The 27,412-nt window shown below is 54.7% G+C and overlaps 1 protein-coding gene across 2 annotated transcripts; it reads right to left on the bottom strand.

Annotated features, from left to right (window-relative positions):
- Positions 1 to 6,055: 6,055 nt before the first annotated feature.
- On the bottom strand, positions 6,056 to 27,208 carry ZSWIM4 (zinc finger SWIM-type containing 4). Of its 2 annotated transcripts, XM_068980965.1 has the most exons (14): positions 27,056 to 27,208; positions 24,639 to 24,840; positions 22,617 to 22,973; positions 21,163 to 21,311; positions 20,930 to 21,080; positions 19,589 to 19,756; positions 18,432 to 18,788; positions 17,010 to 17,147; positions 16,423 to 16,677; positions 15,605 to 15,740; positions 11,197 to 11,351; positions 9,159 to 9,322; positions 7,444 to 7,525; positions 6,056 to 6,927 (listed from the first exon to the last, which is right to left on the bottom strand). In XM_068980965.1, exons 1-14 carry the CDS (start codon positions 27,206 to 27,208, stop codon positions 6,068 to 6,070), a joined length of 3,327 nt encoding a protein of 1,108 aa, XP_068837066.1. In that variant the 3' UTR covers positions 6,056 to 6,067. The 2 variants fall into 2 exon arrangements, with proteins under 2 accessions (XP_068837066.1, XP_068837067.1); XM_068980966.1 differs by lacking the exon at positions 18,432 to 18,788.
- Positions 27,209 to 27,412: the final 204 nt, after the last annotated feature.

Genomic DNA, 27,412 nt, shown 5'->3' on the forward strand with positions numbered 1-27,412 from the left:
GGCCCAGGGAGGCCGGCCGCCCTTCGGGGCCTCGTCTGCTCCCGGTTGGTGCCCCTAGACCTTGAAGAGTCAGGGCTGGGCTGGGGCCCCACTGTAAAGTGGGTGGCCAGCGTATGTAATGTGTGTATGGCAGGGTCGGTGCAGAGCGGACACCTCCCTCCACCTGTCTCCTGGGGGTGGCCACCCCCTATCATATCTGGATGCCGACGTCCTACCCGTGTGCAGTTCCTGAATGCCATCCTCCTTCCTGTTTCTGCCTGAGGAATGATGACAGCGTAGCCCCGTCCCAATTATACACCGCACTCACGAGTTCCTCACCACAGCATTGCCCCTGCTTTGCCGATAGGGAAACGGAGGCTCAGAGAGGTTGAGTCCCCTGCCCAGGGTCGCCCAGCTGGTGCGCTGCATAGCCAGGGTTCAGATGCAGCTGGGCTGGCTCCAGAGGTAGGGCGCCTAGCCACAGGGCGCTCATCCTCCGGGAGGTCTCTGTTTACTGAACACAGGGCTGGCTTCACCGGCTGGTGGCCTGTGCGGTTCACAGGGTGTTTCCCCACTGAGAAGGACCCCGAGTATTCATTTTTCCCCCACCTGAGTATTCATTTTGCACTGAGTCCCATAAATTCTGTAGGGGGCTCCTGGTGCTGGGTAGTTGCTATGTACTGTTGGTGAAACCTCACTGTGTTACGCGGTAGAGGCTCTTGGTTCCACTGTACAGATGGAGAGATTGAGGCTTGGATGGTATTTAGGAAACCGTGGAGCTGGGATTTGCACCTGGAGCCTGGGTCTGGTGCTCTGGGTGGGTGCGTGCCTTGGGGGAGAGCAGGGCGCCCGCTGTCAGCATCCGCTCTGGTGGGGCGCGGGCTGAGGCCTGGCCACTGAGGAGACGGGACCATGGGGGGAGGCCCTAGTGGTTTCCTCCTGCCCTTCAGGCTTCTAGGAAGTGGCGCCAGCTGGGGTGAGATCACTTCCTCAGCCGCCTGCCCGCCACCCCCTCAGCTTCCTCTCCCCATGGCCCCATTTAGCCTGCCCAGGGCTCCGTGCTGCGGGCAGGGCGGGGGTGGGGGTGGGGGCTCGGCCAAGGAATGTAGGGGGTGCTGGCTCTGGGAGTTCCTACAGCCTCCTTGGCCGAAAGTGACCCTGTGGGTATCTCTACCTCTCTGGGTCTGGAAAGCCTGGCTGGGGGTGTCCAGCCTGGTGGTATCTTTAGCTGCTGCCACACCCAGGGACGGGGTAGCCTGGTGGGCTGCCGTCTATGGGGTCGCACAGAGTCGGACACAACTGAAGCGACTTAGCAGCAGCAGCAGCAGCAGCACATGCGGAAGGCCTTCCCAGGTGGCGCTAGTGGTAAAGAGCCCGCCTGCCAATGCAGGAGACGAGACGAGGGTTCGATCCCTGGGTGGCGAAGATCCCCTGGAGGAGGGCATGGCAACCCACTCCAGTATTCTTGCCTGGAGAATCCCATGGACAGGGGAGCCTGATGGGCTATAGTCCGTGAGGTCGCAAGAGTCAGACACGACTGAATCGACGGCACGGACGCACATGGGGAAAACGGCTTCTCTGCGAGACCTCAAAGGATGGCGGCAAGGGGGGACATGGAGGGCAGGTGTCCTCAAATCTCACGACCTCCTTTCGTCTCTCCTAGGTGCCAGCTGCTGGCCCTGCCCGGTGCCCTGCCCCTCGACCCTGGTGCCATGGCCGGCTGGGGTTCCTGGGGATGGGATTTGCTGCCTGTCACAAATCACATTGCCAGGGATTTCCAACCGACCCTGAGCCCTGCCTCCGGGGCCGCCACTGCCACTGCCGCCGCTGAGGACGCTGACCCTGGGGATGGGGATGGGGTGGCAGAGAGGCCCCCACCGCTCACATCTGGCCTGGGGAGCAGGGCTTAGCTGCTTGTGAGCAGGTCCACATCAAGTCGTGTTCACAGTGGCTAAGTTCCGCCCCCCCAGGGCCCTGCCGCCGCCTCTGGCCCTGCCACCTCTCCCCCTCTGCTGCCTGGCCAACCTCGGGGCCTCCCTGGGCTCTGCCTCCCGTGCCTACTGAGCTGAAACACAGTTGATTTGTGCACACTGGCTCAGTTCAGCAGGAACAGGAGTCAAGCCCCCTTGGAGTCTGCTGTGGCCCTTGCCCTCCTTGGGTGAGCCAGTCGCTGCCTGGGGGAAGAAATGAGGACCCTGCCGGCCTGGGACCTGGGTCCAGAGGAGGAACCTGGGGATGGGTGGAGCCTGGGATGGGGTTGGTAAACCCAGATGTCTGCTGCAGGCCCCCTACTCCAATTTCTGCACTTGGGGACTGCCCCCGCACCCCCCCAGTCCCAACTCAAGAGTGGGCTGTGTTCCCAGGGAGGATGAGCAGACAGGCGGTTGGCTGGCTGGCTGGCCCTTCCGTGAAGAAAGGAAGCCAGATGTGTCCTTGCCTGGCTGACCCTCGGCCCCTCCTCGTCCAAGCCTGGTGGGGGCCTGGCTGGCCTGCACCTTCCCAGCAGCCAGTTACCCAAGAGGAAGCTGCCTTGGGCCCCCCAGACCGTTAAATGCCAACTCCGGGCTTCCGGAACCAGGCTGGCCTGACCTGAACCTGCCTGGCCCCTTCTCCCTGGGCTCTGTGGCTTCCTAACTTGGGAGGAGGGGCCATGGCACCCTCCTGGCACAAGGGGTGGGGAATGAGGTCCCTGTGGGCCCAGAGGACGCAAGCAGGCCTGCTCAGTCCTTGGGTGGGTCCAGGGCATGGAAGAGTTAAGACTGTATCCATCATCAGATGGAATAGGGCTCTTCTAGGGGTGAAACTAGGGATGTAGAGTGAAGCCCCTCAAGCTGTCAAGAGTTGGCTCAGTGTACCCCTCCTCCAGCGAAGCCTGGGGAAGTCTCTGCTGTGTCTTGAGCCTGCTGTCCAGTTAAATAAAAGCTGGCCCCTGGCTTATGCCTGGTCTGGTGGTTTGTGATGTATTCTAGTCTGCAACCCTGGAGTCCTGGCTTTTTGTCTGGGGAGGGTTGATGGGTCTGAATTTATTGTCCTGGCCTCCTGCGCTCCTGACCTCAGGATCCCCAGCCCTACCCTGCCCACTCTGGAGAAGATGACAATTTAGTCATTTGGGGTGGAAAGGGTGCCCTTATCATGGAAAGGTGAACTTGAGGAGTGTCCTGGGGTTCAGGGGTGGGCTGGAGGGACAGACATTCAGGGTCGGTGTGGTGACAAGAACTGGAGCCTAGATGGGAGGGTGATAAGGAATGCTCCATGTTCAGGGGTGAGGTGGAAGGGAATGGGACCCAATCTAAGCTGGTGGTTGAGGGTGACCCGGAAGAAAACACTGGACATTTAAAGATAACTGGTACCGGATGGTGTTGATCTAGTGACAATTAGGGGTGACTTAGACATAAATAGGGACAACTTGGATTGGGGGTAAGATTTGAGGTGTCTGCTATCTGAGAACGGTGGTGGGGAAATTGTGTATGTGGGCCCAAGGAGGACGTTTGGCTGTAACTGGGACCTGAGTGGCACCCTAGGTCTGTGGGGATATCTGCAGATGACTTGGAGAGCCGAGAGGCACAGTAAGGGGTGCCCCAAAGTCTGAGAACATTTGAAGGCAGCCGGAACCCCAAGGGCCAAGGCTGAGATAGAGCCCTCAGGACTACCGCCTCTACCCTGCCAGGCCTCCAGGCGGCGCTAAGGAGCTTGTGGGTCCGCTGGGGTCTCCCCTCAAATACCTGCGGGAATGTGTGAGGCGGGGCAGAAGGTGGGGTCACCTCCAACTGGTTCCCTCCAGCGCAGGGCGGTGCCAAGAGCCAATCGCCTTGCCCAGCGCCAGGGAAGGCCCGCCCACGCCTGCGCGCAGGACCTTGGTGTCCTCCAGCTGCCGGCCCCGCCCAGCCTCGCTCTGAACCCCGCCCGTCCCGGAAGCCTCTGTCCTCGCCTGCCCCGGCCCTGACGCTGACCCAGTCAGTCCGTCCCTCTGTCCGTCAGTCTCTAAAGGCAGGAAACCTTTAGAGGAAACTAAAGGCCTTCCCGCCACCCCTCAGGTCCCGCATCCGCGGGGTAGGAGTCTAGACACGCCCTAGGCGCGCCCAGTATTGACCATGCCCACGTCATCTCGGCAAGAACCTCGCCCACCAAGGCCTAGTCTAAACCGCGTTCCCGCTTTTGGGGGCTGTGTCTTCCCCACCCAGCTGCACCCAGCACCTGACAGGAACCCTCCCACCCCTGCCACGTGCTTAGAAGCTTACAAATAACCCCGATAGCGAGGCTTCCCTGGTGGTAAAGAATCCACCTGCCAATGCAGGAGACGCAGGAGACTTGGGTTCGATCCTAGTTGAGGAAAAATCCTCTAGAGTAAGAACTGGCAATCCACTCCAGTATTCTTGCCAGGAAGTCCCATGGACAGAGAAGCCCTGACGGCTACAGTCCATGGGGTCGCAGAGTCAGACAGGACTGAGCAACCGAGAACGCACACAGGGAACCTCAATAGCGAGTGTCTGGAGCCAGGGCACCCTCTAGTGGCCATTCTCAGCACTGCATGGACCAAGCGGCTTGGGGTGAGCAGTGTCCCGGGCCCAGCAAGGTAGTAAATCTAGAGCTGTCACTTTCTAAAATTCCACGCCCTTTCCTTAAACTTTGGAGCCTCGGCTTTCTCCTCAGATAGGTGTCGTAACAGATGACAGGTGTAAAGCACAGATATAAACACTAGGCTTGCTTACAGTGAGCTCTCCATCCCTGTCTACTATCATCCATATTCTTAGCACTGGATGCAGCCGACAGTGGCTCCCATTGCACCCGTCGCTTGAAGCTATTCCCAGAGAAGAGGCTGGAGATTTTCTACGGGGGGAAAAGGGTGCCCAGGCAGGGGCCGCACTGGGGGAGGAGCACACACTTTAGTCTCAAACTGAAATTTAAAAGAACAAGCTGTGTTCAATCTTAAAAAAAAAAAAAAGTAAATACAATATGTGGTTCAATAAATAGAAAAAAAAGTTACAAATTCGGTGATCTTTGTCCTTAATTACAAGAGGAGAAAAGAAAGAGGCAGGTGATTGGGAGTGGGACACTTTCTTCTTCTCCCTAGGCCAAGCTGGGGGGAGGGAGGCCAAACAGACAGCAACTGGGAATGCAAATAGAAAGACAGGCTAGATGGAAATATGGGAAGACGGAATAAGATGAAGGACAGATCAGGCAGAGGAGGAGAAAAGGAGAGACACACAGCCAGCCAAAAAATGCTAAGATGTTGGCCCCTTTCTAGACTGGGGGGGGTCTCTGGCTTGCCTGTGCTTGTCTTCCCCTACACCAGGTTTGGAGGACAGTGTGAGTCTGGCTCGGTTCCTGAGTTGTAAATCCAGTGACTAGTAGGTAGGGGGAGGGGCAATAATGATTCCCCCAGCCTACCCTGGGACCCTGGCACCCAACAGAGTCCTGGCAGGATGAGGGGGTGAGGTATGTGGCCGAGGCCTGAAGCCTCTTCAAATCCTTCAGTGGGGTGAACCATTGGTTCCCATTGGGCAGCCTGGAGAGGGTACAGGGCTGCCAGTGGGGCCCCTGAGGAGGGGGTGGAGGGTGAGGGGGTATTACAAAAGTTTAGATGCCCTAACACAAGCCCTCCATCCACCTAGAGTTGGGCACAGGGAGGGTCTGTATGCTACTCTGACTTTGAAAACCAGTGTCTGGAGAGTCTTGCTTCCCAGCACTCCCCGCTGCCCCTGCAGCTCCAGACAGAGCTGTAGCTTTGGGAAGGGAGAGCTTGACTATTGCTTCTGGGTGCTCACAATGGGGTCATACCAGCTGCACAAGCACACACCCCCTTCCAGGCCTCTGGGTGCCGGTATGGCTTCTGATCCTCGTGTCTCGCACACTCGCTTGCACGCTCCTAGGCACGCACGTGGCAGGATGCCACCTCCTGCCTCCCACCTCCTTTTGGGCTGGGGGGGTGGGGGATGGCAGGCAAGACCACCCAGCTTCAGCTAGGCTCCTTCCCTGACTTAATACTGAAACGCCACACGGGCCTTCAGTGTCGACGCCCCTGATAGAGAGCGGGTGCCACAGGGGCAGGGGCGAAGGGAGGATGCCCCCACCGTCTGCATCTTGACCCTCAGCCGAAACGCTCCCGTACCAAGAGCATGAGCTTCTTCTTGCCCTTGTAGGTCTGTTTGAGGTTCTCCAGGAACTGGGCGAATTGCAGGTGTCCATCGGGCGCCAGCAGGAAAGTCTCACGAGCTTTGCCCAAGAACTCGATGAAGTCGCTGTAGTGACGCGGGCTGATGTGCGTCAGGCGCGAGTGGCTGGTGGTGATGTAGGCTGCCACGGCCGCGTCCAACAGCTGGCACAGCGGTGCCCGGTCGGCACCCAGGGGCTTGGCAGCCCGGCGAGCCCCAAGGGGCCCCAGGCCGGGCGCCGAGAGGGTCCAGCGGCGCAGGATGTCGGAGAGCATGGGGGCGCAGTGGATGCTGCGGATGATGAGGGGGACGATGGCCGAGAGCTCGTGCCGGCCCAGCGAGTGGCTGAGCGAGCAGGCCCAGAGCACGTCATTGACTGCCGGGTGGCTGTCCTGGTTGAAGGCGATGCTGAGCTGCGCCAGGGCCAGCGTTGCCAGCTTGTAGGCCCGCAGCGGCAGGCCGCGGTGCTCCATGTAGCGCGCCACGGTGAAAAGGTGGGCGTGGCCCAGGCCGCCGGCGGCTGCATCCAGCACAATCTGGTAGGCCGCCTCGAAGGCCGCCTGGTTCTTCTCGCACAGGGTGAGGGCGGGCAGGGCGCAGTTCTGCGGGTCTTTCATGGCGCACTGCAAGGCCAGGGTGCGTGCGCAGGCCCAGAGCTCCTCCCGCCGGGCTGCATCCAGCTGCAGCCGCAACAGCGTGGCATGGGTGGTGCCCGTTACGGCCACGATGGTGGCCGCCTCCACCGGGGTGAATAAGGAGTACCAGTTCTGCATGATGTTCATCAGGGCTTGCGGGCCTATGGGAAACGAGAGGGTGACACCGGCTGGGCACGGGGCAGGGATTCACCTGTGCATGGGTTTACCCTGCGTGCATGGGTTTACCCTGTGTGCATGGGTTTACCCTGTGTGCATGGGTTTTCTAGGGATTTATCTGTGCATGGGTGTACCTATGTGTATAAGTTTACCCTGACCTACAGTTCCCACCAGGCAAGAATAAAGCTGTATCCCCTCTACCTCCACTCCAGGCTTGATAGAAACTTCACTTTACTTTTCTAAGGTAGCAGAGGGCAGCTGGGCTGGGTAGGAACTGGGAAGGTGGGTGCTAAGCATTGGAGGGATTGTCCGTTCTCCAAGCCGCTTTAGCCTGGCCAGCCTCCAGGCTCTAGGACACACCCTGCCCTCCCCCATGCCCATCATTTCCTCCTGGCCCAGCCCAGAGCAGGGGCTGGGGTCCAGGAAATGGCTCTGCTTCTCCCTCCTGCCTTCCTGGTTCTGCATGGAGGTGAGTTGTGAGTCCCCTTGGGGGCTCTCACCGATTTCTGTGGCACAGCTGACCAGCCAGCGCACCATCTCCCTCCGACGCCAGGTCATGGTATTCAGGGTCATCCGCATTACCTGCAGCACGGGACATAGGGAGAGAAGGGGGTCACCCAAGGGAGGCCTACGAGAGGGGGTGGAAGATTCTGAGGGGCCCCAGGAAACTCAGAAGTTAAGGACTGAATCAAAGCCATACAGTGTGGGCGAGGGGCTTCACCTGTCTGGACCTCAGCTTCCTCATCTGTAAAAAGGAGATAAAAATAGTATCTACCTCACCTAGTTGTGAGAATCAAGCGAAAGTGTGTAGTAAGTAAAGCTTTTTGTACAGTGCCTACTGTTTCAATGTGCTCAGCTGACACCAGCCATTACTGTTAGTGTTATTCTAAGGTCCCATGGATCCTATCTGGGACAACTAACCAACCTGCCACTTTTCTCTGGAAACTTCTGTGCTTCCTGTCAGATTTCCTCCTGAGGCCCCATACAAAGCACCTGCCATTACAGCTCCCACCTTCTTCAGGTCCCACCCCCAATAAGCACCATCCTTGCTGGCCTTTCTCCTGAGGCCCCAAGCCCAGGTCCTCCCTGGAAGCTCCTAATTAGTAGGGTCACCACCCTGAAGCACCACCCTTGGGGACTTCCCTGATGGTCCAGTGGCTAAGACTCCATGCTCCCAATGCACAGGGCCCAGGTTCGATCCCTGGTCCGGAAACTAGATCCCACATGCAGCAACTAAAAAAAAAAAAATCCTGCATGCTGCAACTAAAGATCCTGCATGGAGCAACAAAGATCGAAGATCCTGTGTGCTATGACTAAGACCTGACACAGCCAAAAAAACCCCCCAAAACACCGCCCTTATCTCAACCCCCACATTCCCCCACAAGAGCTCCACCCCCTTCATGGCGTTGTTCAGAGGCCAATTCTGCCACTTGTCTGCCCTTTGCTGGCCAGTTCTACACTGGGAAGATGTCACCTGAATCTGTACCTTATTCTCTTATTTTACTTTTGCCACTGAGACCTTGCCCCCATGAGCCCCATACTTGTCTATGCCCTCAAGCTGCGCCCTTGCCTCTGCCTTGCCCTTACAGCACTGTCCCTCGTCCGGGTCCCTGAGGGAGGACCTGGACACTCACCTGCAGGTCTTACCTCCAGGACTTTCAACCACAGACCCCACCCCCAAAGGTGGCTCTTCACTCGCAGGACCTTCCCTAAGCCCCGCCCCCTCAGTAGTGAGGCCTCCTTCTCGCTGCAGTCCCCTGCAGGCCCTTTCCCAAAGAAAGCTTCTAGTAGGCAGGCTCGTCCGTTTCAGCCCCGCCCACTCATGGTCCTTATGGCACATCAACCCCAGGCCAACACACGTAGGTTCTGCTCCTTCTTGTGGCCACCTGCATGCTCCGTGATCCCCTTCCGTGTCCTCAGCCACACCTCCAGAAGTAGAGTCTCACCTTCAGGGTCGCAACTGAGTATTCATAGGCCCCACCCTCACTGGTGACTTCAGGCCCTCACTCTCAGGACTCCTCTCCCAGACCGTTCCTCTGTAGCCCCGCCCAGAGATGCCATTCACACCCAGGCCCCGCCCCTAAAGGACGGGACGCTTACCCTCAGGTCCTGCCTCCAGAAAAACCTTGCCCTCAGGCCCCACCCCCAAGTGGGCCCTTGCCCCACCCTCAGGCCCACCTGGCCTCGCCCCCATGCTCGCTCCCGTGTCTCTCACCTGAAGGCCCAGCTCCAGCGCAATGCCCAACAGCGTGGTGTCCGGCGGGGCGCTGGCCGGGGTGGCAGTCTTGCAGGCATCCTGCGCCAGCTTGAAAAGCAAGGCTGGAGAGTGGATGTTCTGCTGGATGGAGCCCAGTACTGCGTGCAGCCACTTGGGGTCTCCTAGAGTTGGGGGAGGGACAGAAGATATCATGGGCACACCCCGCACCAGCCAGATGCTGCCGGACCTGCTCACACAATTTCTTCCACACACGTCCAAACGTGTGAATGTGGATGGTGATCACCTGGCGATGGTTCTACGAAGACCTAGACCACTCTTGGCACTCCCCTTTATCTCTCCTCTGCCCCTTCCCTTTCTGTGGGAGGAAGCCGCTGGACCCCTAACTGTCAAGGGCACCAATTCTGGACCCAGCAGATGCCAGATGCCAGGGTTCAACTCACACAAGCTGTGTGCTCTTGAGCAACTCACTTCACCTCTCCATGCCTTGGCTGCCCCATTTGTACAATGGATAATACTAATATCTCGGTACATGTCACACAGGGCTGCGGTGAGCCCATACTTGTAAAGGCCTTAATATGGCAAGGCCTTAATATGTGACTGGCTTCCAGGTGGCTCAGTGGTAAAGAATCCACCCGCCAATGCTGGAGCTGCAGGGGACACGGGTTCAGTCCATGGGTCAGGAAAATCCCTTGGAGGAGGAAATGGCAACCCACTCCAGTATTGTTGCTGGGATAATCCCACGGACAGAGAAGCCTGGAGGGCTAGTCCATGGGGTCACAAAGAGTCTAACATGATTGATCGACTGAGCATGCAAACATATGCACATATGTCAACTTTTATTACTGTTTATTGTCCACCTAAATCCTACAATTCTGTTACTCAGCTCCAGCCACACCAGCTTCCTCTCTGCTTCTTAAATATAACCAGGCACTCTGTGCTGGCTGTTCCTTCTGCCTGGAATACTCTTCCCAGATGCTGTGGACTGAACTGTGCCTCCCAAAATTCATACACTGAAGCCCTAACTCTCTAGAGTGATTGTATTTAGAGGCAGACCTTTGGGAGGTAATTTGGTTTAGATGAAGTCATGAGGCTAGTGCCCCCTGGATGAGATCAGAGTCCTTATACGGACAGGAGAAACCAGAGATCTCTCTTTCTCTGTCATGTGAGGACAGTGAGAAGGCAGTCGTCTGTAAGCCAGGAAGAGAGTCCTCACCAGGAGCTGACTGTCCTGGCTCCCTGATCTTGAACTTCCAGCCTCCAGAACTGTCAGAAAATAACCTTCTGTTGTTTAAACCACCGCATCTGTGGTAGTTTGTTACGGCAGCTGAGCTAAGACACCAGGTACTGGCATTCCTCCACCTTCACCTTGACATTGCGGCTTAAATGTCAACTTGCTCTATGCCTCTTCATAGCACTTATTACCTCCCGCAGCATAACTGTCTTCTTTACCTTATTTATTGTCTGTCTGCCCTCCCTAGGAATAACACCACAGAGCATGGGATCTGGGACAGTTTTGTTTGCTACTGGGGCTCAGCATCTGGGACAGTGCCTGGTATATACAGAAGGTGCTCAAGAAGGGACTTCCCTGTTGGTCCAGTGATTAAGAATCCACACTTCCTCGGCAGGGGGTGTGGGTTTGATCCCTGGTCGGGGAACTAAGATCCCACAGGTCGAAAGAAAAAAAGAACGTGCTCAAGGAAAACTGCGGAGGTGCACGCTAAGTCGCGTTCGACTCCTTGTAACCATGGACTGCAGCTCTCCAGGCTGCTCCGTCCGCGGGATTCTCCAGGCAAGAGTACTAGAGTGGGTTGCCATGCTCTCCTCCAAGGGGTCTTGCCAACCTAGGGATTGAACCCACATCTCTTATGTCTCCGGCACTGGCAGACAGGTTCTTTATCACGAGCAACATCTGGGAAGCCCCAAGGAAAACTGTGGGATAAGTAAAAGTAAGCGAGAGGAATGGAATGAGGGTAAGGAGGGAGGGGAGTAATGTAAAGGGCAGGGGGACAGGGGTGGGGGCAGCCACGGTCCTCACCCTTGGCAGCGGTCAGCATGGCAGAGGCCAGCTCACACTGGCGGGTCTCCAGGTGGCCGAGGATGAACCAGCGGGGAAAGCGGTTGCTCATGATGGAGTCCAGCGGGTTGCTGGGAGGTTCTCCAGCTGGAAACGCCGTCTCCAGGACGGGCAGCCTGGGGTGAGAAGAGAAGCAAGCCTGCTGTGAGACAAGGCTGGACTCTCCATCCTCTCTAGGAGACGCCTCTTGCCTCAGCCAGAACCTACCCTCCAGAGTCAGCAAAGCCCTGGGCACCCAGGAAGACGGAAGATGTGTGTTGAAGATGTTTACTGCATGTATAAAATACATGGGGCTAGTGATAAAGAACCTGCCTGCCAATGCAGGAGACACAAGACCCGGGTTCAATCCCTGGGTCGGGAAGATCCCTTGGAGGAAGGCATGGCAACCCACTCCAGTATTCTTGCCTGGAGAATCCCATGGACAGAGGAGCCTGGTGGACTACAGTCCATAGGGCTGCAAAGAGATGGACACGACTGAAGCAACTCAGCATGCACGCACGCATAAAATACATACTGTATAGCGCAGGGAACTCTACTCAGTACTCTGCAATGACCTCTATGGGGAAAGAATCTCAAAAAGAGTGGGTATATGTATATGTGGGCCTTCCCAGGTGGCACTACTGGTAAAGAACCCGCTTGTTAATGTGGGAGACAGAAGAGATGTGGGTTCAATCCCTGGGTCGGGAAGGTCCCCCCTGGAAGAGGGCATGGCCGCCCACTCCAGTGTTCTTGCCTGGGAAATCCCATGGACAGAGGAGCCTGGTGGGCTACAGTCCATGGGGTCACAGAGTCAGACACGACTGACGTGACTTAACACACAGACACATGGTATGCTGCTCTTGCTGCTATGTCGCTTCAGTCACCTCCAACTCTTTGCAACCCCAACGACTGTAGCCCTCCAGGCTCCTCTGGTCTGTAGGATTCTCCAGGCAAGAATACTGGAGTGGCTTGCCATGCTCTCCTCCAGGGGATCTTCCCGACCCAGGGATCGAAACATGTCTCTTATGTCTCCTGCATTGGCAGGTGGGTGTCCACCACCAGTGGCACCTGGGAAGCCCCACACATAGGTATATGTATAATTAATTCACTTTGCTGTACACCTGAAAGTAACACAACATTGTACATCAACTATACTCCAGTAAAAATTAAAAGGACACAGATGTTCACTGCAGTTGAAACTGAGCAGGGCCCTGTGGGAATCCCAGGCACAGAGGCCTTTCTGTCTGGTATTTCTTGAAGACTCCAGTCTCCAGGAACTTCCCTGAGTTCCAAAGGATGGATTCCAATAGTTGCTAATCAAGGGAGGACCAGCCAAGACACCACCTGAGGCAAGATTAAAGGGGCTGGAGAAACTCACCAAGATTAGGAGACCCGATCACCTGAGATGAAGGGTCTGCAACCCCTGCTCATATCCTGATCTTGTCAGAGACCATAGTTTTGACCCACTGTTAAAAACACTCTCAAAACAAAAACAAAAACAAAAACACTCTCATCAGGGCTTCCCTGGTGGTGCAGTGGATAAGAATCCACCTGCCAACGAAGGGAACACGGGCTCGATTTCTGGTCAAGGAAGATTCCACGTGGTGCAGAGCAACTAAGCTCGTGGCACTGCGCCTGTGCTCTAGAGTCTGGGAGCGGCAACTACTGAGCTTTCGTGCCACCACTACTGAAGCCAGCGTGCCTAACGCCTCTGCTCTACAACAAGAGAAGCTGCTGCAACGAGAGGCCCACACATAGCAACTAGAGAAAAGCCTGCGCAGCAATGAAGACCCAGCACAGCCAAAAATAAATCAATAAATACAATTATTTCAAAAATACTTTCAGTGAGCTCTTTCCTGACACGTCCAACACATGGGAGAGTGCAACTTCGCCTCCCAACCCCTTCTACCCCTTTCTTGCAAGTCACCATCTGCCATACAACATAGTTTACCTATAAATGTGCTTACTGTCTTTCCCTCACTACAATGTCAGCTCCATGAGGGCAGGAATTTTTGACCATTTGGGTCACCATTGCATCTCCAGCACCGGAACAATGCCTGCCATATACAACAGGCATACAACACATGTTTGCTGAATGACTCAGTGGGGGGCCCCCGTAAGATATTTTGATCCTCAGCTCACTGTTTACATGCATTTTGTGTTAAGAAAGTTCTACAAAGCTGTTAAATGTAATCAAAACATGCAAAAGGAGTCAAGACTATTCTGGTTCCCAATATCTAAAATGACTTTGCTGCACTTCCCTGGTGGTCTAGTGGTTAATAATCCACCTGCCAATGCAGGAGACACAGGTTCAATCCCTTGCCCGAGAAGATCCCACATATGCCACCAAGTAGCTAAGCCCACAGCTACCGAAGCCTGAGCACTAGAGAGCCCCTGCTCCGTGAAAAAGAAGTCAGTGCAGTGAGAAGTCTGAGCAGCGCCACAAAGAGTAGGCCCCACTCTCTGCAACTAGAGAAAGCCCGCGGGAAGCGATGAAGACCTAGCACCACCAAAAATTAAATAAATAAATAAAAATTTAAAAAATAAATTAATGACTTTGCTACATGACTTGGGGCACACCTTCAGCCTGTCTATGTGTAAAATGGGTGTAAATATACTTATTTTCCTGGGGTGTTTAGACGATTATATGGGATAATGTGAGTCAGACTTAGATCAGAAGTTGGCACCTTTTCTTCTGCACTGGGTTGGACAGCCAGTATTTTCAGCTTTGTAGGCCATTTGGTCTCTGTCACAACCGTCACTGTTGTGTAAAAGCGGACACAGACAATACACAAACGAGTGAGTGGTGCTCTGGGCCAAAAAACTTTATTTCTAGAAACTGAAATTTGGGTTTCACGTATTTTTCATGTGTCACAGAATATTTTTTTTTTATTTCTTCCCAACCGTCTAAAAATACACAAACCATTCTTATCTCAGGGGCTGCACAAAAGCAGGCAGCTGGCCAAAGTTGGCCCGTGGGTTGTAATTTGCTAGCACTGGTTTAGAAAAAAAGTCTAACACATAAAAGAGTGTTCTCTAAATCATGGTTCTTAACAGATTAATTTTTTCAAATATTCTGGAAAATGCACCTCAAACTTTTTTTTTTTTTTTGCCAGGCCATGTGGAATATAGGATCCTAGTTCCCCAACCAGGGATTGAACCCGATCCCCCTGTATTGGAAGCAGAGTCTTAACCACTGGACAGCCAGGGAAGCTGTCAGATGGTTAATAGGTATCTCTGGAGGACAGGATCAGAGAGTGGGAGGCGGATTTCACTTAATTGGCTGGGCATGGTTTACTGTGGATGGGCCCTTTTACTATTCTGCTTCTATGATCTGCTGGTGCGCATGGGAAATGGGTGATCTGGTCATTCACTGCAACATCTAAATGTCTATCAGTTTCACACTGGGTTTTTCATGGTACCACCCTACAGTGGTTCACCTGTTATGTGACAGTATAGAGCCTTTAAGATACAAAAGTTCAGTGAAAACAAGGTGCAAAGAATAGGTACAGGAGACTTCTTTGGTGGTCCAGTGGCTAAGACTTTGTGCTCCCGATGCAGGGGGCCTGGGTTCCATCCCTGGTCAGAGAACTAGATCCCACCTGCTGCAACTAAGAATTCACACGCCGCAGCTAAAAGATCCTGCATGTTGCAACTAAGGAGCCCTCGTGCCTCAACTAAAGATCCTGAGTACGGCAACTAAGATTGAGTGCAGCTAAATAAATAAATATTAAAAAAAGATTAACCATCATAAGAAACCAATAGGTTATTAACATTAAAAAAAAAAAAAAGAATAGGTACTGGAGGTATGGGGCTTCCCTGGTGGCTCAGTGGTAAAGAATCTGCCTGCCAACGCATGAGACTGAGATTTGATCCCTGGGTCAGGAGGATCCCCTGGAGAAGGAAATGGCAACCCACTCCAGTATTCTTGCCTGGGAAATCCCATGGACAGAGGAGCCTGGTGGGCTACAGTCCATGGGGTCACAAAAAGAGTCAGACATGACTTAGCGACTAAACAACAGGATGTATCATGGGTGTAAAGGAGAACCAAGTTTTAATTTTCAGATTACAAGTTTGTAGAAATCTGGACTCTTGTAGTATAGATAAGAAAGTGGTAACACTGCTTGCCTCCAGAGAGCTTTGGGTAGGTTGGGCTAAACTTACCTAGAAAAGGACTCTGAATTCTGTGTCATGTGGAGATTTCTCAAATTCAAAATAATATGACATATTTATATTTAATCATCAAGAGCACAGAGCGGCCTGGAATGCCAGCATGAAGGAGACTGCATGAACGAAGTGGTGCGTGCGGGCGGAAGGATAGGGCTCCCGGTAGCGTCCCATCCCCTAATCCCTCCCGCCCCGGGGAAATTCCCCCGCTGCATTTTCTCACCTCATGGCTCGCAGTGCGAGGCGGTAGGCCAGGTCTGGGTCGTGAGGCAGCAGTGCGGTAAACAGGTAGCGGGCACAGGTGTGCATGGGTACGCTCTCCCGGAACAGCACTTCTCCAAAGCCACTGAAAGGACCCCCTGCAGGGGCAACCCAAGCTCAACCCCCAGGTGTGGGCGTGAATCGCCTCTCCCCAGGGGTCCTCACATTCCAGTGGGGTATGGGCCGCCCCAAGATAACAGTGGTTGAGGCTAGAGAGGTCCCGGGGTGTGGAAGCAGGGCTGAAACTAAGACAAGTACTGGAAAATCCAAAGGAAAGAGACCCTTGGGACCCCTGGGTAGGGGTAGGACTCAAACGCAGGGTGTTGCCAGAGTGAAGGCGGGGCTGCACTTGTTCTACGGGCGCGGCCAAACCAGCTTCCCTAAGTGGTAGGGGCGGGGCCTCACAAGGATAGGGTTGGGGGGGGGGCCTCATCAATAGCAGCCGTTATTGGCTGGCAGGCTTTCTGGGGCGGGGCCAAAATTAGGACCTCCCGTTTAGGGAACTGCCAAGGTATGTAATGATGGGATGGTTATCACTGACTCAATGGACATGAGTTTGAGCAAACTCAGGGAGATAGTGAAGAACCAGGAAGCCCGGCGTGCTGCAGTCATGAGGTCGCAAAGAGTAGGACGCAACTTAGCGACCGACCAATAAGGTAAGACAATAAGTACCGGAGGTGGAGGTAGAGGCTGGGTCTCCCAACCCAGCAGCAACCAGACCACTGCAGTGGACTGGACCCTACGTTTCAGGAACAACCTGGCTTAGGAGTGTGGCCTTACCTTCCAGCAGCTGTCCCGCCTGCTTGCACAGGACCTGCACCAACCGCTCGTCCAGCTCCACTTCCTCCAGCAGGGCCAGCAGCTGCTCCTCATTGCGCACCACCTTGTCCTGGGCATACAACCCGTCGGGCAGGGCCCGCTGCTGTCCCAGGCCCAGCAGGGCCACCTCTAGCGCCATTGCCAAATAGGACTCCCCAGGGCTCCCCGGCACAGGGACGTGCTGGTAGGCCACCTTCCGCTTCTCAGGGCCCGAGTCTGTGGGAGAAGGGCACCAAGGCTACTGGGGAGGAACCCGTTTTCCTGGGACTCTAGTGGTCCCTGACCTTAAACATGGATACTGTAGGGGTGGGGGAGATTTATGGAGAGCCAGCTGTTTCTGCACACATCAGGAGGTAGCGCCCACCTTCCAACAGCAGGTAGGCCTATGGTGGCCTCACTTACAGAAGCTAAGCCTCTTGGCACCTGGTACTGGCCAAAGGGCAGGCCAAGTGTAGGGGCGTGGCCAAGTAATAGGAATACTAGGCAAAGGAGCACGGCCAAGGGGTGGTGATTCTCCCACCTCCTCCAGGGGTCCCCAGTGTGGATACCTGGGTAAATGGTGAGGGTCTCCTCCTCTAGACGACAGGCCTCCAAGAGTGCCCTGCAGAGGCAGCCAATGGGGTCCAGGGGATGGCCCACCCATCCTTCCATGTTGGTAATGCAGGTGGAACCTTTCTGCAGTAGCTCTGAAGGTAGAAAAAAAAGGTTCAAAGCCCACCCTTCTACCAACCCTCCAGGAGGGCTTCCTCTTCCCAAACCCCTCCAGACGCCCATCCAGCACCTTCGTCTCTGCCCCCTTGAGCTCTGCAGTAGCGCTCACCTCCCTGGCCTCCTGTCCCACACCCAGGCTGAGGCGTGGCTAAACTGGGTGCTTTTAAAACATCCAACCAGTCTCATTTCTCTCCATATAACCCTTAATCCTCACTTCTCTCAGGTTCAACCAGCTTTCAGCACTCTCAAGGACGGATATGAACGCTTCCCCGTGACTGTCACGCACCCACCCCATCTGGAAGCACATCCTCTCATCTCACACAAGCTGAGCTCTCCCTTGCCTCTGGGTTCCAGCCCATGCTGTTTCTTCTGCCTGGAATATAGTTGCTCCCTCTCTTTTTCCTGGGAACCTCATGTACACCCTTAGGATCTAAGCTTAGCTCTCACCTCCTCTGGTCCAGGGAAAGGGTGGGGGCTTTCCCTATGCTTCCGGGCTAGTTTAGAGTTCTGCTCAGATACCAAAGCCCCATTTTCCTTCATTAAACCCTGTGTTCAACTTCCTGGTAACTAACCCATCAACCCAACCTCATCACCCAGAGTATGCAACTGGTGGCTCCCTCCTGCTCCCCATATCTAGTCTGTGAACATGTTTTTTTTTTGGGGGGGTCAAACAACATGGAATACAATTTTGAATTTGTTGCCCATATTGGGGGGAAAAAAACAAAACAGGAAATTACACATCAAAGAATCCAGATTTCTGGCCTCTCTTGGAAAAATCTGATCTGGCATGCTGGGTCCCTGTTCTTGAAAGGCATGTGGGTGGATGCATAGAAACTACATTTCCCAGACCCCTTTGTGTAAGGTGTGAAAGGTGGGAGAAAATGAGCCCATTACTCTTCTGCAGCAGCTGTGAGTAGGTGTGTGGGTGGCTGTCTGGGGCAGAGATGTAAGGTTTGCCAGCAGGTTCTGGGCTGTCTCTTGGGAACTTTCCCCCCAGTGAGGGCTACAGGCAGCTGAACTCTGTGCTTCTGAAGTTCAAGTTTGTGGACCCAGGCAGTGGCTTCCCTGACTTTCAATCTGGCAGCCCTTTCACTGGTTCTGTGAGCCCTCAGTCCCCTGTATTAAATTCCTTTCTGTTCAACACACCTTGAGTGGTCTGTTTACCTGTTGTACCCACAGACCCTCCAGGTTGCCACAGCCCCCAGCAGTTGGCATTTGTGTCTTCAGCCCCAGGACACAATGATAAGATTGGTGCCCACCTTTTTTCTGCTGCTTGTAAATCTGTAGCTGATGTCGCTGCTGCAGCCGGAGGGTGTTGACTATGGCACTTGCCAGCCGCAGGGCCTGGCGGGGGTATCCATGGGCCCTCAGGGTGTCCACACGAGCACAGGTAGTGGGGAAGGGCTCGCCCAGCCAAAGCGGGCGGCCCTGGGGGTCGAAGCTTGGTTTGTCACTGCCCCCGTTGCCTGTGAGGTTGGGGCTGTAGGAGTCACTGGCCAGGATCCTCTGCAGATGGTCATCACTCCAATGCAGTGACCCAGCCTGCAGGGCGCGGCCAAACACGGTGTGGCGGGAACCTGCAGCCATCGCCATCACCTCCTCCTCCTCCTCTGGGCCTGTGGGAGAGGTGCCCAAATGTGGTCCCATGAGGGGGGCCCTAGCAGTTAGGCAGTGGACAGTTCTATCCCACCAAGTGCCAGCTTGGGCCTACATACAGTGACGAGTGTGCCATCATTGCCCCCAATTTTTTCAGAAGACTTAGAGTTGTGTGTGTGTCAGGGGAGCTACCATAGTCCTTCATGAAAGTGCAAGTGTCCGACATGAAAAAGTCGTGTCTGATTCTTTGCCACCCCATGGACTATAGCCCGCCAGGCTCCTCTGTCCATGGAATTCTCCAGGCAGGAATACTGGAGTGGGTAGCCATTCCCTTCTCCAGGGGATCTTTCTGACCCAGGGATTGAACCTAGGTCTCTGCTTTGCAGTGGATTCTTTACCATCTGAGCCACCACAAATGAACAGCTGGGTCTGTCCGTCTTTCTCCCTCCATACTCAATTTCCTTCTCTCTCTTCTATTTCTCTCCCTCCCTCCCTGCCTGTCTTTACTTGTCTTTCTCTTCTCAATACCTGTTTCCTTTTCTTTCTGTTTCCCCTTCCCCCCACCCAATTTCTGCCTCCATGGCTAGGAGGAGACTGAGTCAGCCCAGAACTACAGGTATCTTAAGTATTTCACATCACTGTCCCTCAGGCTGCCTGCTGCCCCTGCCCTGGACACTCACTGTCTCCTGGCTAGGAGGCAGGTAAGGGCTCGTCCCCTCCGCCCTGCCTCCATTTTCCCCCAGAGCGCTATGATGGGGAGGCTAGGCTACAGGCAATAGGGATGATTTGTTGGGGGGAATGGCAGGGACCCCACTCCTACCTGGGGTGAGGGCTGCAGTGGGCTGCAGGCTGGGCCCATCAAAAGAGTAATTGCCCTCCTCCAGTGGGCACACGTCCAGCTTGTCCCACTTGCTAAGCAGCTGGAGCCAGCTCGTCCGCTCCTCTGGTTTGCAGTGGGGACTCAAGATGACGCACACCCACAGGGCCCCTGGGGAGGGAGGGTAGCCAATGTGGGCATGGAGGAGGCTCAGCACTCATGCCAGCAGGGGCAGCACACACTTATGGAGTGCCTGCTGTGTGCTGGGCACTGGTCTCTGCCTAACTCTCACCTTGGGCCTCTGAGGTTGCAATTCATCCTCTCTTCACTTTATGGCTCAGAGAGGTAAAGTCACTTGCTCAAAGTCACACAGCTGGGAAGACAGAAGTCAGGACTCCAACCCTGGCTGCCAGACTCCTCTTGCAATTTTTTTTTCTCTATAGCACTTATCACTCTCAATCACAGGGGTCAGCAAACTACCACCCGTGGAGAAAATAAAACCTGCCTTTTTTTTTTTTTGGAGCTGCACTGCATGTGGGATCTTAGTTCCCCAACCAGGGATCAAACCTGTACTCAAGCCTTGGAAGTGCAAAGTCTTAACCACTGGACCAGCAGGAAAGTCCCCCACCACCTGTTTTTGAATGGCCTTTGAGCTAAGATTCATTTTTACATTTTTAAATGGTGGAGGGGGTGGAGAATACATAAAAATATTTTGTGATTTGTGAAAATGATATGAAATTCAAATAAATAAATAGTGTCCATAAATACAGTTTATTGGAATGCTACCATGCCTACTTTGTTATGTGTTTGTGGTTGCTTTTTTGCTACAACAGATAAAATCAAATAGTTGGGACAAAACCCAAATAGCCTGAAAAAGCCAAAACTAGTAACTATCTGGCCCTATGGAAAACGTGTGTTGACCCCTGGCCTAATGGGCTTGTGGGATTTTCTCCTCTCTGTCTGCCCTACTAGGTGTCAGCTCTCTGAGAAGAAGAAATGAAAGTCGCTCAGTCGTTCAGAGTCCAGCTCTTTGTGACCTCATGGACTATACAGTCCATGGAATTCTCCAGGCCAGAATACTGGAGTGGGTAGCCTATCCTTTCTCCAGCGGCTCTTGCAGACCCAGGAATCAAACCGGGGTCTCCTGCATTGCAGGCGGATTCTTTACCAACTGAGCTGTCAGGAAAGCCCTGAAGGCAGGTATTTAATCTCTTTTGTTGCCTGTGGTAGCCCCAGCGCTCGGTACAGCCCTTGTATATTGGCAGTGGTACTGAATGAGGGCGGATTCAGGGTGGTCGAGCCCAGGTGCTCGCTGCGCTTCCGCTTTTGGGGTCTGGGACTCACCCAGCTCGTCCCACAGCTGGCGGCACTTGTCCGTCATGCCGGCGCCCTGCTGCCGCCACAGGGCCAGCCGCGGGTCCTGCAGGAACTGCTCAGTCATGAGGATCAGCATGCGCGCCCCGTTGGAGTCACGCATCCGCAGCATCTCTCGCACCTGTGCCAAGACTTGGTGGTGAGAAGGGGCGGGGCTCTGACTCGGAGCCTAGCCCCGCCCCCCGTGCTTGCCCACGCAGCACCTTGCAGAACATGGAGCGCAGCTGCTGGCTGGCGCCGTAGTAGCCGCCATTGGACAGCAGCTGTTTCACCTGCTCCTGGATCTGCTCCTCGTCCAGGTGCCAGCAGTTGGCATCCTCGATGCCTGCGCCTGCCGTGGGGTCTGGGGCACCTGCGGGAAGGGAGGGAAAACAGGTGTGGGCTGGGGAAAGGAGTATGTCAACCAGTCCTCCAAATCACCCAACCCATCCCCAAATTCCATCCATCCCACCTGAAAACTCACTCACCCACCCATCCATCCTCATCCTACCCAAAGCATCACCTACCGATCCATTCAAACCACTCACCGGTCTATCCACACCCCCATGTCATGCCATGCATCTTTCCATCCACACATCATAACCCTTAGCACACCGACCTACCCCATTAGTCCATCATCCACCCTACCCATAACTCCCATCTGTTCACTGATCTACATACCCATCCCATCAGTCCGTCCGTCCATCCATCCACCTACCCAACCCTATTTGTCTTTCCAACTCATCCATACCAACCACTCAAAACACTACTGACCTATTCATCCACTGCTATCCATCCATCCAGTTAACCCTAACTTTCCATCTATCTTTCTTCCCCACCAACCATCCATTCATTTGTAACTCTCCAAACACCCACCAATCCATTAGTCCATCCATCCATCCTATATACTTGATCCATCCACCAGGTCAGTCTATATATAACAACATTCATGCACCCATCAACTCACCCCCAATCCATGTACCCCTTGGTCCTTCCAAGCTTCCACCAACCCCATCTGTCCACTACCTCAAACTCCCCAATCAAAGCACATCCCGTCCAACTCCACTGCCAAGTACCACCAACTCCCCATTCACCTACTGTCCCAGTCAATCACCCATCCACTCATTCCATTCATTTTCCCACACCATCAGTTCACGCCAGCACTCCATCATGAACAACTTCTGGCCACCCATCACTACCCTCAAATATCCATTCATGCCTCCACCTGTTACTCATCCAGCTATTCACTCTCCATCTTACTCCATCCTCCCACCATTATAGTTAAGCAACACTCCAAACCACCCCAGAATTCATAACACCTCCGGGTCCGTCTCCTAACCATAGCCCACCTCTGACACCCACTAAAGTCCACACATACTCCTCATGACCTCCACCCATCCATGATCCCAGACCTGCTCCTGCGATCTTGGGACACCCCTCCCCTGGGGCTGGATCTTCCCATTGGCTGATTTCCGACCATTCACCTACCCAGCGCCAGATCAAATCCAGGTTCTGCCACTTCCTAGGTGTGTGAGCTTGGTCTCAGGTGGTGGTGCTCCACCCTCATTCCCAGAGCAAGGCTGTCTCTGGATGCTGTGACACATGCCTGCCACACAGCAAGCAAGGTGGCTTTGAGCTGGGGCCTCACCTCTCCCATCAGGCCTTGGGGCACCCTTACCATGCACCAGGTTGATCTCAGAGCCCAGGAGGAGGATCTCGTCTGCCAAGCGCTGGGCGGTGGGCAGCACCTCGGTGTGGTGGGCGCTGATGAGGTACTGCACGAACTTCTGCAGCTGGTCCCGGTTCATCTGGGAGAGTGTCTCAGAGATGGGCAGTCTCAACTCCACCTGGTGGGCGTGCCGAATGCGGTGCAGCGACAGGGCCACCACGTGGGCACAGTAGAAGAGATCACGGTTGTCGCAGCCGCAGCTCACAGATGTGATCTTGCAGCGGTCAAAGCTGATGGAGACGTGGTAAAGCCGCTCGGGCTCCCCGGGGCCCCCTGGCTCCCGGACGTTTCCACTCAGGTGGAACCCTAAGACCAAAACCAAGCTGTCACTGCTGTGTCACCCCAGAGATGGGTCATGCTTGACAACGACGTACAGCAAGACCAGGTGCAAATTCCAGCTGAGTAACCTAGCACAAGTAACCTAACCTTGCTGGGCCTCAGTGTCTGCATCTGTGAAATGGGAATATTAATGAATAACTGTGGAGGTGGCATCCTCCTCATGCGTTTGTAATGAGGATGAAATAGGTTAATGTAGAATACTGTTTGCAGACAGTAAGTGTTAAATAAATGCTTGTTCTTATTCTAATTCTGAATAATATTACTACAAGCCCTTGAATGATTATGGATACTGCCCAGGCTCCAGGCACCCTGGAACTTCCTGAGAAGATACCAAAGAATCTTGGGGGCGAGGGGTTGAATTTTGGGGGCCAGCTAAGGGCCAGGTCACCCCATTACCCCCTGCCCCTCCCTGGCCCCTGGGGAGCCCAGATGCCAGGCTCATCCGACTGGTTGGGCAGCTCAGGCTCCAGCCGGCCCCGTCTGTGTCATGCAGGGACACAGCAGCTTCCTCATACCAGTTGGAGGTGGCCGAGCCTGTGGCTGGCTGGGTCATGTCCAGGCAAGGGGGCCCCCAGGCTGACATGGTTCAGAGAGGGTCATCTTGACTGAGTCCCTGCCTCCAGCCGGGAGATGACGTGACCTGCCCCCATGTGAAGTGTGGCATTCCAAGGCTCATCTGCCTTCTGGCTCAGTCTCCACTGGTTCCCATCTGAGCCCTGCTCGCTGAGGTCTAGATTCATCCTTCATCTCTAGCTACACTTCCACCCCTCCCTTCACCTGGACCCTGCTGTCTGGGGTTTAAGAGTACTCCTTACCGATGATCCTCAACTTTCACCTTTTGTTCAGTTGCTCAGTCGTGTCTGACTCTTTGCGACCCCATGGACAGCAGCACGCTAGGCTTCCCTATCCTTCATCATCTCCCTGAGCTGGTGAACTTTCACCCCAGACCCCACCAAATCCTCGTTGCCTTAGGTCCAACACCATCCCTAAACCTATGAACCCAACCTCCACCTGAATCTATCTGCCTGAGGTCTAAGTCTGTCTCTCACCACTGGCTCTAAAACTTCGCCAGTTCCCTGGTTCAGTGGTTAGAAATCCTCCTTCTAGTCAGTGTATGGGACATGGGTTCGATCTCTGGTGTCGAGGAACTAAGATCCTGCCTGCCTCGAGGCAATTAAGCTCGTGTGCCACTGCCAGAGAGAAGTCCACATGCCCCAACAAAAGATAAATCAATATTAAAAAAAGAAAACAAACTTTGCCTCCAGCTCTTACCAAGGACCCCACTGCCTGAAGTCTAGGATCATTCTTATCTCTGGCTCTAAATCCTGGCCCCAGAGGACTCCTGGGTCCCACTGCCTGAGGTCTGGAACCTCCCCTCACTTCCGGTTTATAATCGCTCCTCAAAACCACTGCCTCATACTGCCTCATACCTCCCTGTCTCATACTTCTACCTTCACCCCCCAACTAAGCTGACTCAGGTCGAGGCAGATCCCTGATCCTGAGCACAGAATATTTTGTACAACCCTCTCTGGGCATCAAAGCCTGCCTTTTGGAATCTTCCAGCTCCCTGCTCCTCCACACATGCTCTGGACCCTTGGCCTCCCTGGCAGGGCTGGAGGGACAGGCACTCACCTACTTGCAGCACACGATCTACGGCCCCACTCTGCAGCAGGTGCAGCCCGCGGGTGAAGGGCACCCGGGCGTCGTGCTCGCCCTCTGGGGGCTGGTACCCCAGTGATGAGTACATACATATCTCCCGCTCGCTGCGTGGAAATGACCAGAACACGATGCGCTTCTGGACTGGCTCCGGCACACGGGAGAATCGCTCCTCAACCTGTGGGAAGGGCTGCTGTGTTAGAGACCCGGGTGCTGGAACCCTGACTTTGCTGCTTACAAGTACCATGACCCTGGGGACTTCCCTGGCAGCCCAGTGGCTGGGAATCTGCCTTCCAATGCAGAGGATGTGGGTTCAAGCCCGGGTCCAAGAACTAGGATTCCACACGCTGTGGGGCAACTAAGCCCACCCACCACAACAAAAGATGCCACAGTGAAGATCCTACTTGCCACAGTTAAGACCTGACATAAGCCCAAAATAACGACATAAACAAGTAGCATGACCTTGGACAAGTCACTTTGCTTCTCTGAGCTTCAGTTTTTCTCAGGTGTAAGGAGATGTTAAGAGCACCCGCCTTCTGGGTGTCATGAGTATTACATATGTGTTAATATGTATAGCACTTATAATAACACCTGGCCCATTGTTAGTATTCTAGAACTTTCTGTCACTTCCCTCTTGAATGTCAGGTCCCAGGATCCTAATGGAAGGTAGTCTCACCCCTCAGGCTTGCGGGGTTGGGGTAGGGCAGGAGGAAAGAAAAGTGATCAGAAGACAAGTGATCAGGCCTACACAGTCTTAGCCTACATTGTGCTAAATGTTTTATGTATATTAAACACCCTTAATTCTACCAGCAACAACCCAATACTTTGGCCGCCTGGGGATTCTAAGCTCAGAAGTAAGGTGAATTCATTTGTTCAGGATCCCACAGCTGATGAGCTCCAGGTTCCAAGACAGGCTCTCTGTTCCAGCTTCTAAGGGTCCCCAGGAAAGAACGAATGTCCTGCCTACCCCTGGGGGCTCTAGGCAATGAACTGAGCTGGTTGAGCCTACATTCCAGTCCAGGCTTGCTACTCACTGGCTGGGTGTCCTTGGGCAAGTTTCTCAACCTCTCTGTGCCCTTGTTTCCTTAAAGTAAGAAGGAGACCAACTGCCAAAGAGCTGCTTCTGTGGGGTAAGACCTTTACTAGGACCAGACTTGCCCGAGGCAGGTACATGGGAGCCCTGGAGAAGGTTTTAAGATTGTCCTGGGGGTCTCACACACAATGAAGGAGCAGGGACCCTTCAGAGTCCCCAGTCCTGGATTTCAAAGGGAAGTGGGAGGACCAGTGATTCGCCCGGGGCCTCGGGGACAGTTGGCAGATGACTAAGGAGGGATTTTCCAGGCCATGAATCAGAGCCCGCCCCATCCACACTTGGCCCAGACTCATTGGTCGAGGCAGACTCCCTAATTCTTTTGAGGCCAGGGAGCAAAGAAAGCCACCCAAAGCCAAAGAGAGGACAGAACCTGTCGGGGCTGAGGAAGGCTTGGTCAGGTCCTAGCCACAACTCCACTGAGGCTGGGAAAGTTGACTCTAATAGCTTCTGCCCTGGGGCCATCCTGGCAGGGCCCCCAGAGACCATAGGGGCACGGTTCCAGGTGCACCTGTCCAGGTAGCAAGACACTGGCCCCGCACTTGCTGCCAAACTCTGGAAGGACTGAGATGGTTGAGAGTGAGGGGTGGGGAAAAGGGGAGGGTAGGCATGAAGTAATGGGAGGGAGGACTCTGACAATGGAGTAATCTCTGCAGCCAGTCAGGAGGGGCAGCCCCAGGTGGGAGGTGGTCCCAGAATGACAGGGGCTTGTGTATTAGGGCCAGAGTGAAGGACTGACAAGAAAAGAAGGTGTCCCCATGGGATAAGTGGGTTGTGGAGGCCGGGGGCAGGGATCGGAGACAGAAAAGGGTGTCTTGGGTCTGGGATCTATATATATGGGAGAGTCCTCTAAGGGGGTGTAGGTCAGAAATGTTAGGTCTCTAGGTCCTGAGATCTGGTCTGTTCCCAAGTGGAGGCGGTCGTAAGAGTTGGAGAAAGGATTGAGGATTGAATGGGGTGCTCTAACTGGGGATGAGGATAAGGTGGGACAAGAGAGGTATGCGGTGTTGTAAGAGGACCACGGGGCAGGAGGAGAAAAAGGGTCCCGAATTGGATCTGGGGCACTCAGGTATTCCTGGGTCTTGTGGGCTGAAGAGCAGAGTTGTCCCAGGAAGGGATGGGGGTGGAAGGAGTGAAATGGGAGGATGAGGGGATGTCTTGAGCAGAATTAAGGATTTTGGAGATCTCTGGAGGTGTCTTCGATGGGGACAGGTCCGGAGGCTGGGGTCTGGGCAGGGGGAGGAAAAGATATGTCTAGGAAGAGGCTAGGAGTGGGTTCCTCCCCACCCCGCCTCTCGCTCACCTGCTCAAAGGCCCAGCTCTCGGCTACTCGCTTGGCGCTGAGATCCAGCAGAGCTTCGGGCCGGCCCCGCCAGCGCACGGCCCCGGCCCCGGCTTCGCGCTCCTCCGGTCCTGCGGGGCAGCCCCGGCTCCGCTTGGCCGCTGGGGGGTCCATCCGGCCCGGCCGGGGCCGGGGCCGGGGCCGGGGCGGGGCCTGTTGAGGGGGTTCTGCCCGAAGCCCGCTCCTCCTCGCCGGCTCCCACGACTCCTGCCCACCTTCTTGACCTTGGTCTGTGCTCGGTCGCCCCGGGACTTGCGCCGCACCCACCCCCGGGCCAGCAGGGTGATGCGGCCCCTTTAAGAAGCTTCACAACAATGA

This window comes from Capricornis sumatraensis, chromosome 9 (assembly GCF_032405125.1).
Source record: "Capricornis sumatraensis isolate serow.1 chromosome 9, serow.2, whole genome shotgun sequence".
NCBI lineage: Eukaryota > Metazoa > Chordata > Mammalia > Artiodactyla > Bovidae > Capricornis > Capricornis sumatraensis.

Coding starts and splice junctions, on each gene's coding strand:
- ZSWIM4 (XM_068980965.1), bottom strand. CDS start 27,208: ATGGACCCCCCAGCGGCCAAGCGGAGCCGGGGCTGCCCCGCAGGACCG. Junction 21,312..22,616: donor TGAGATCAACCTGGTGCATG/GTAAGGGTGCCC, acceptor CCCTTCCCGCAG/GTGCCCCAGACCCCACGGCA. Junction 11,352..15,604: donor CTCGCACTGCGAGCCATGAG/GTGAGAAAATGC, acceptor TTCTCACCCCAG/GCTGCCCGTCCTGGAGACGG.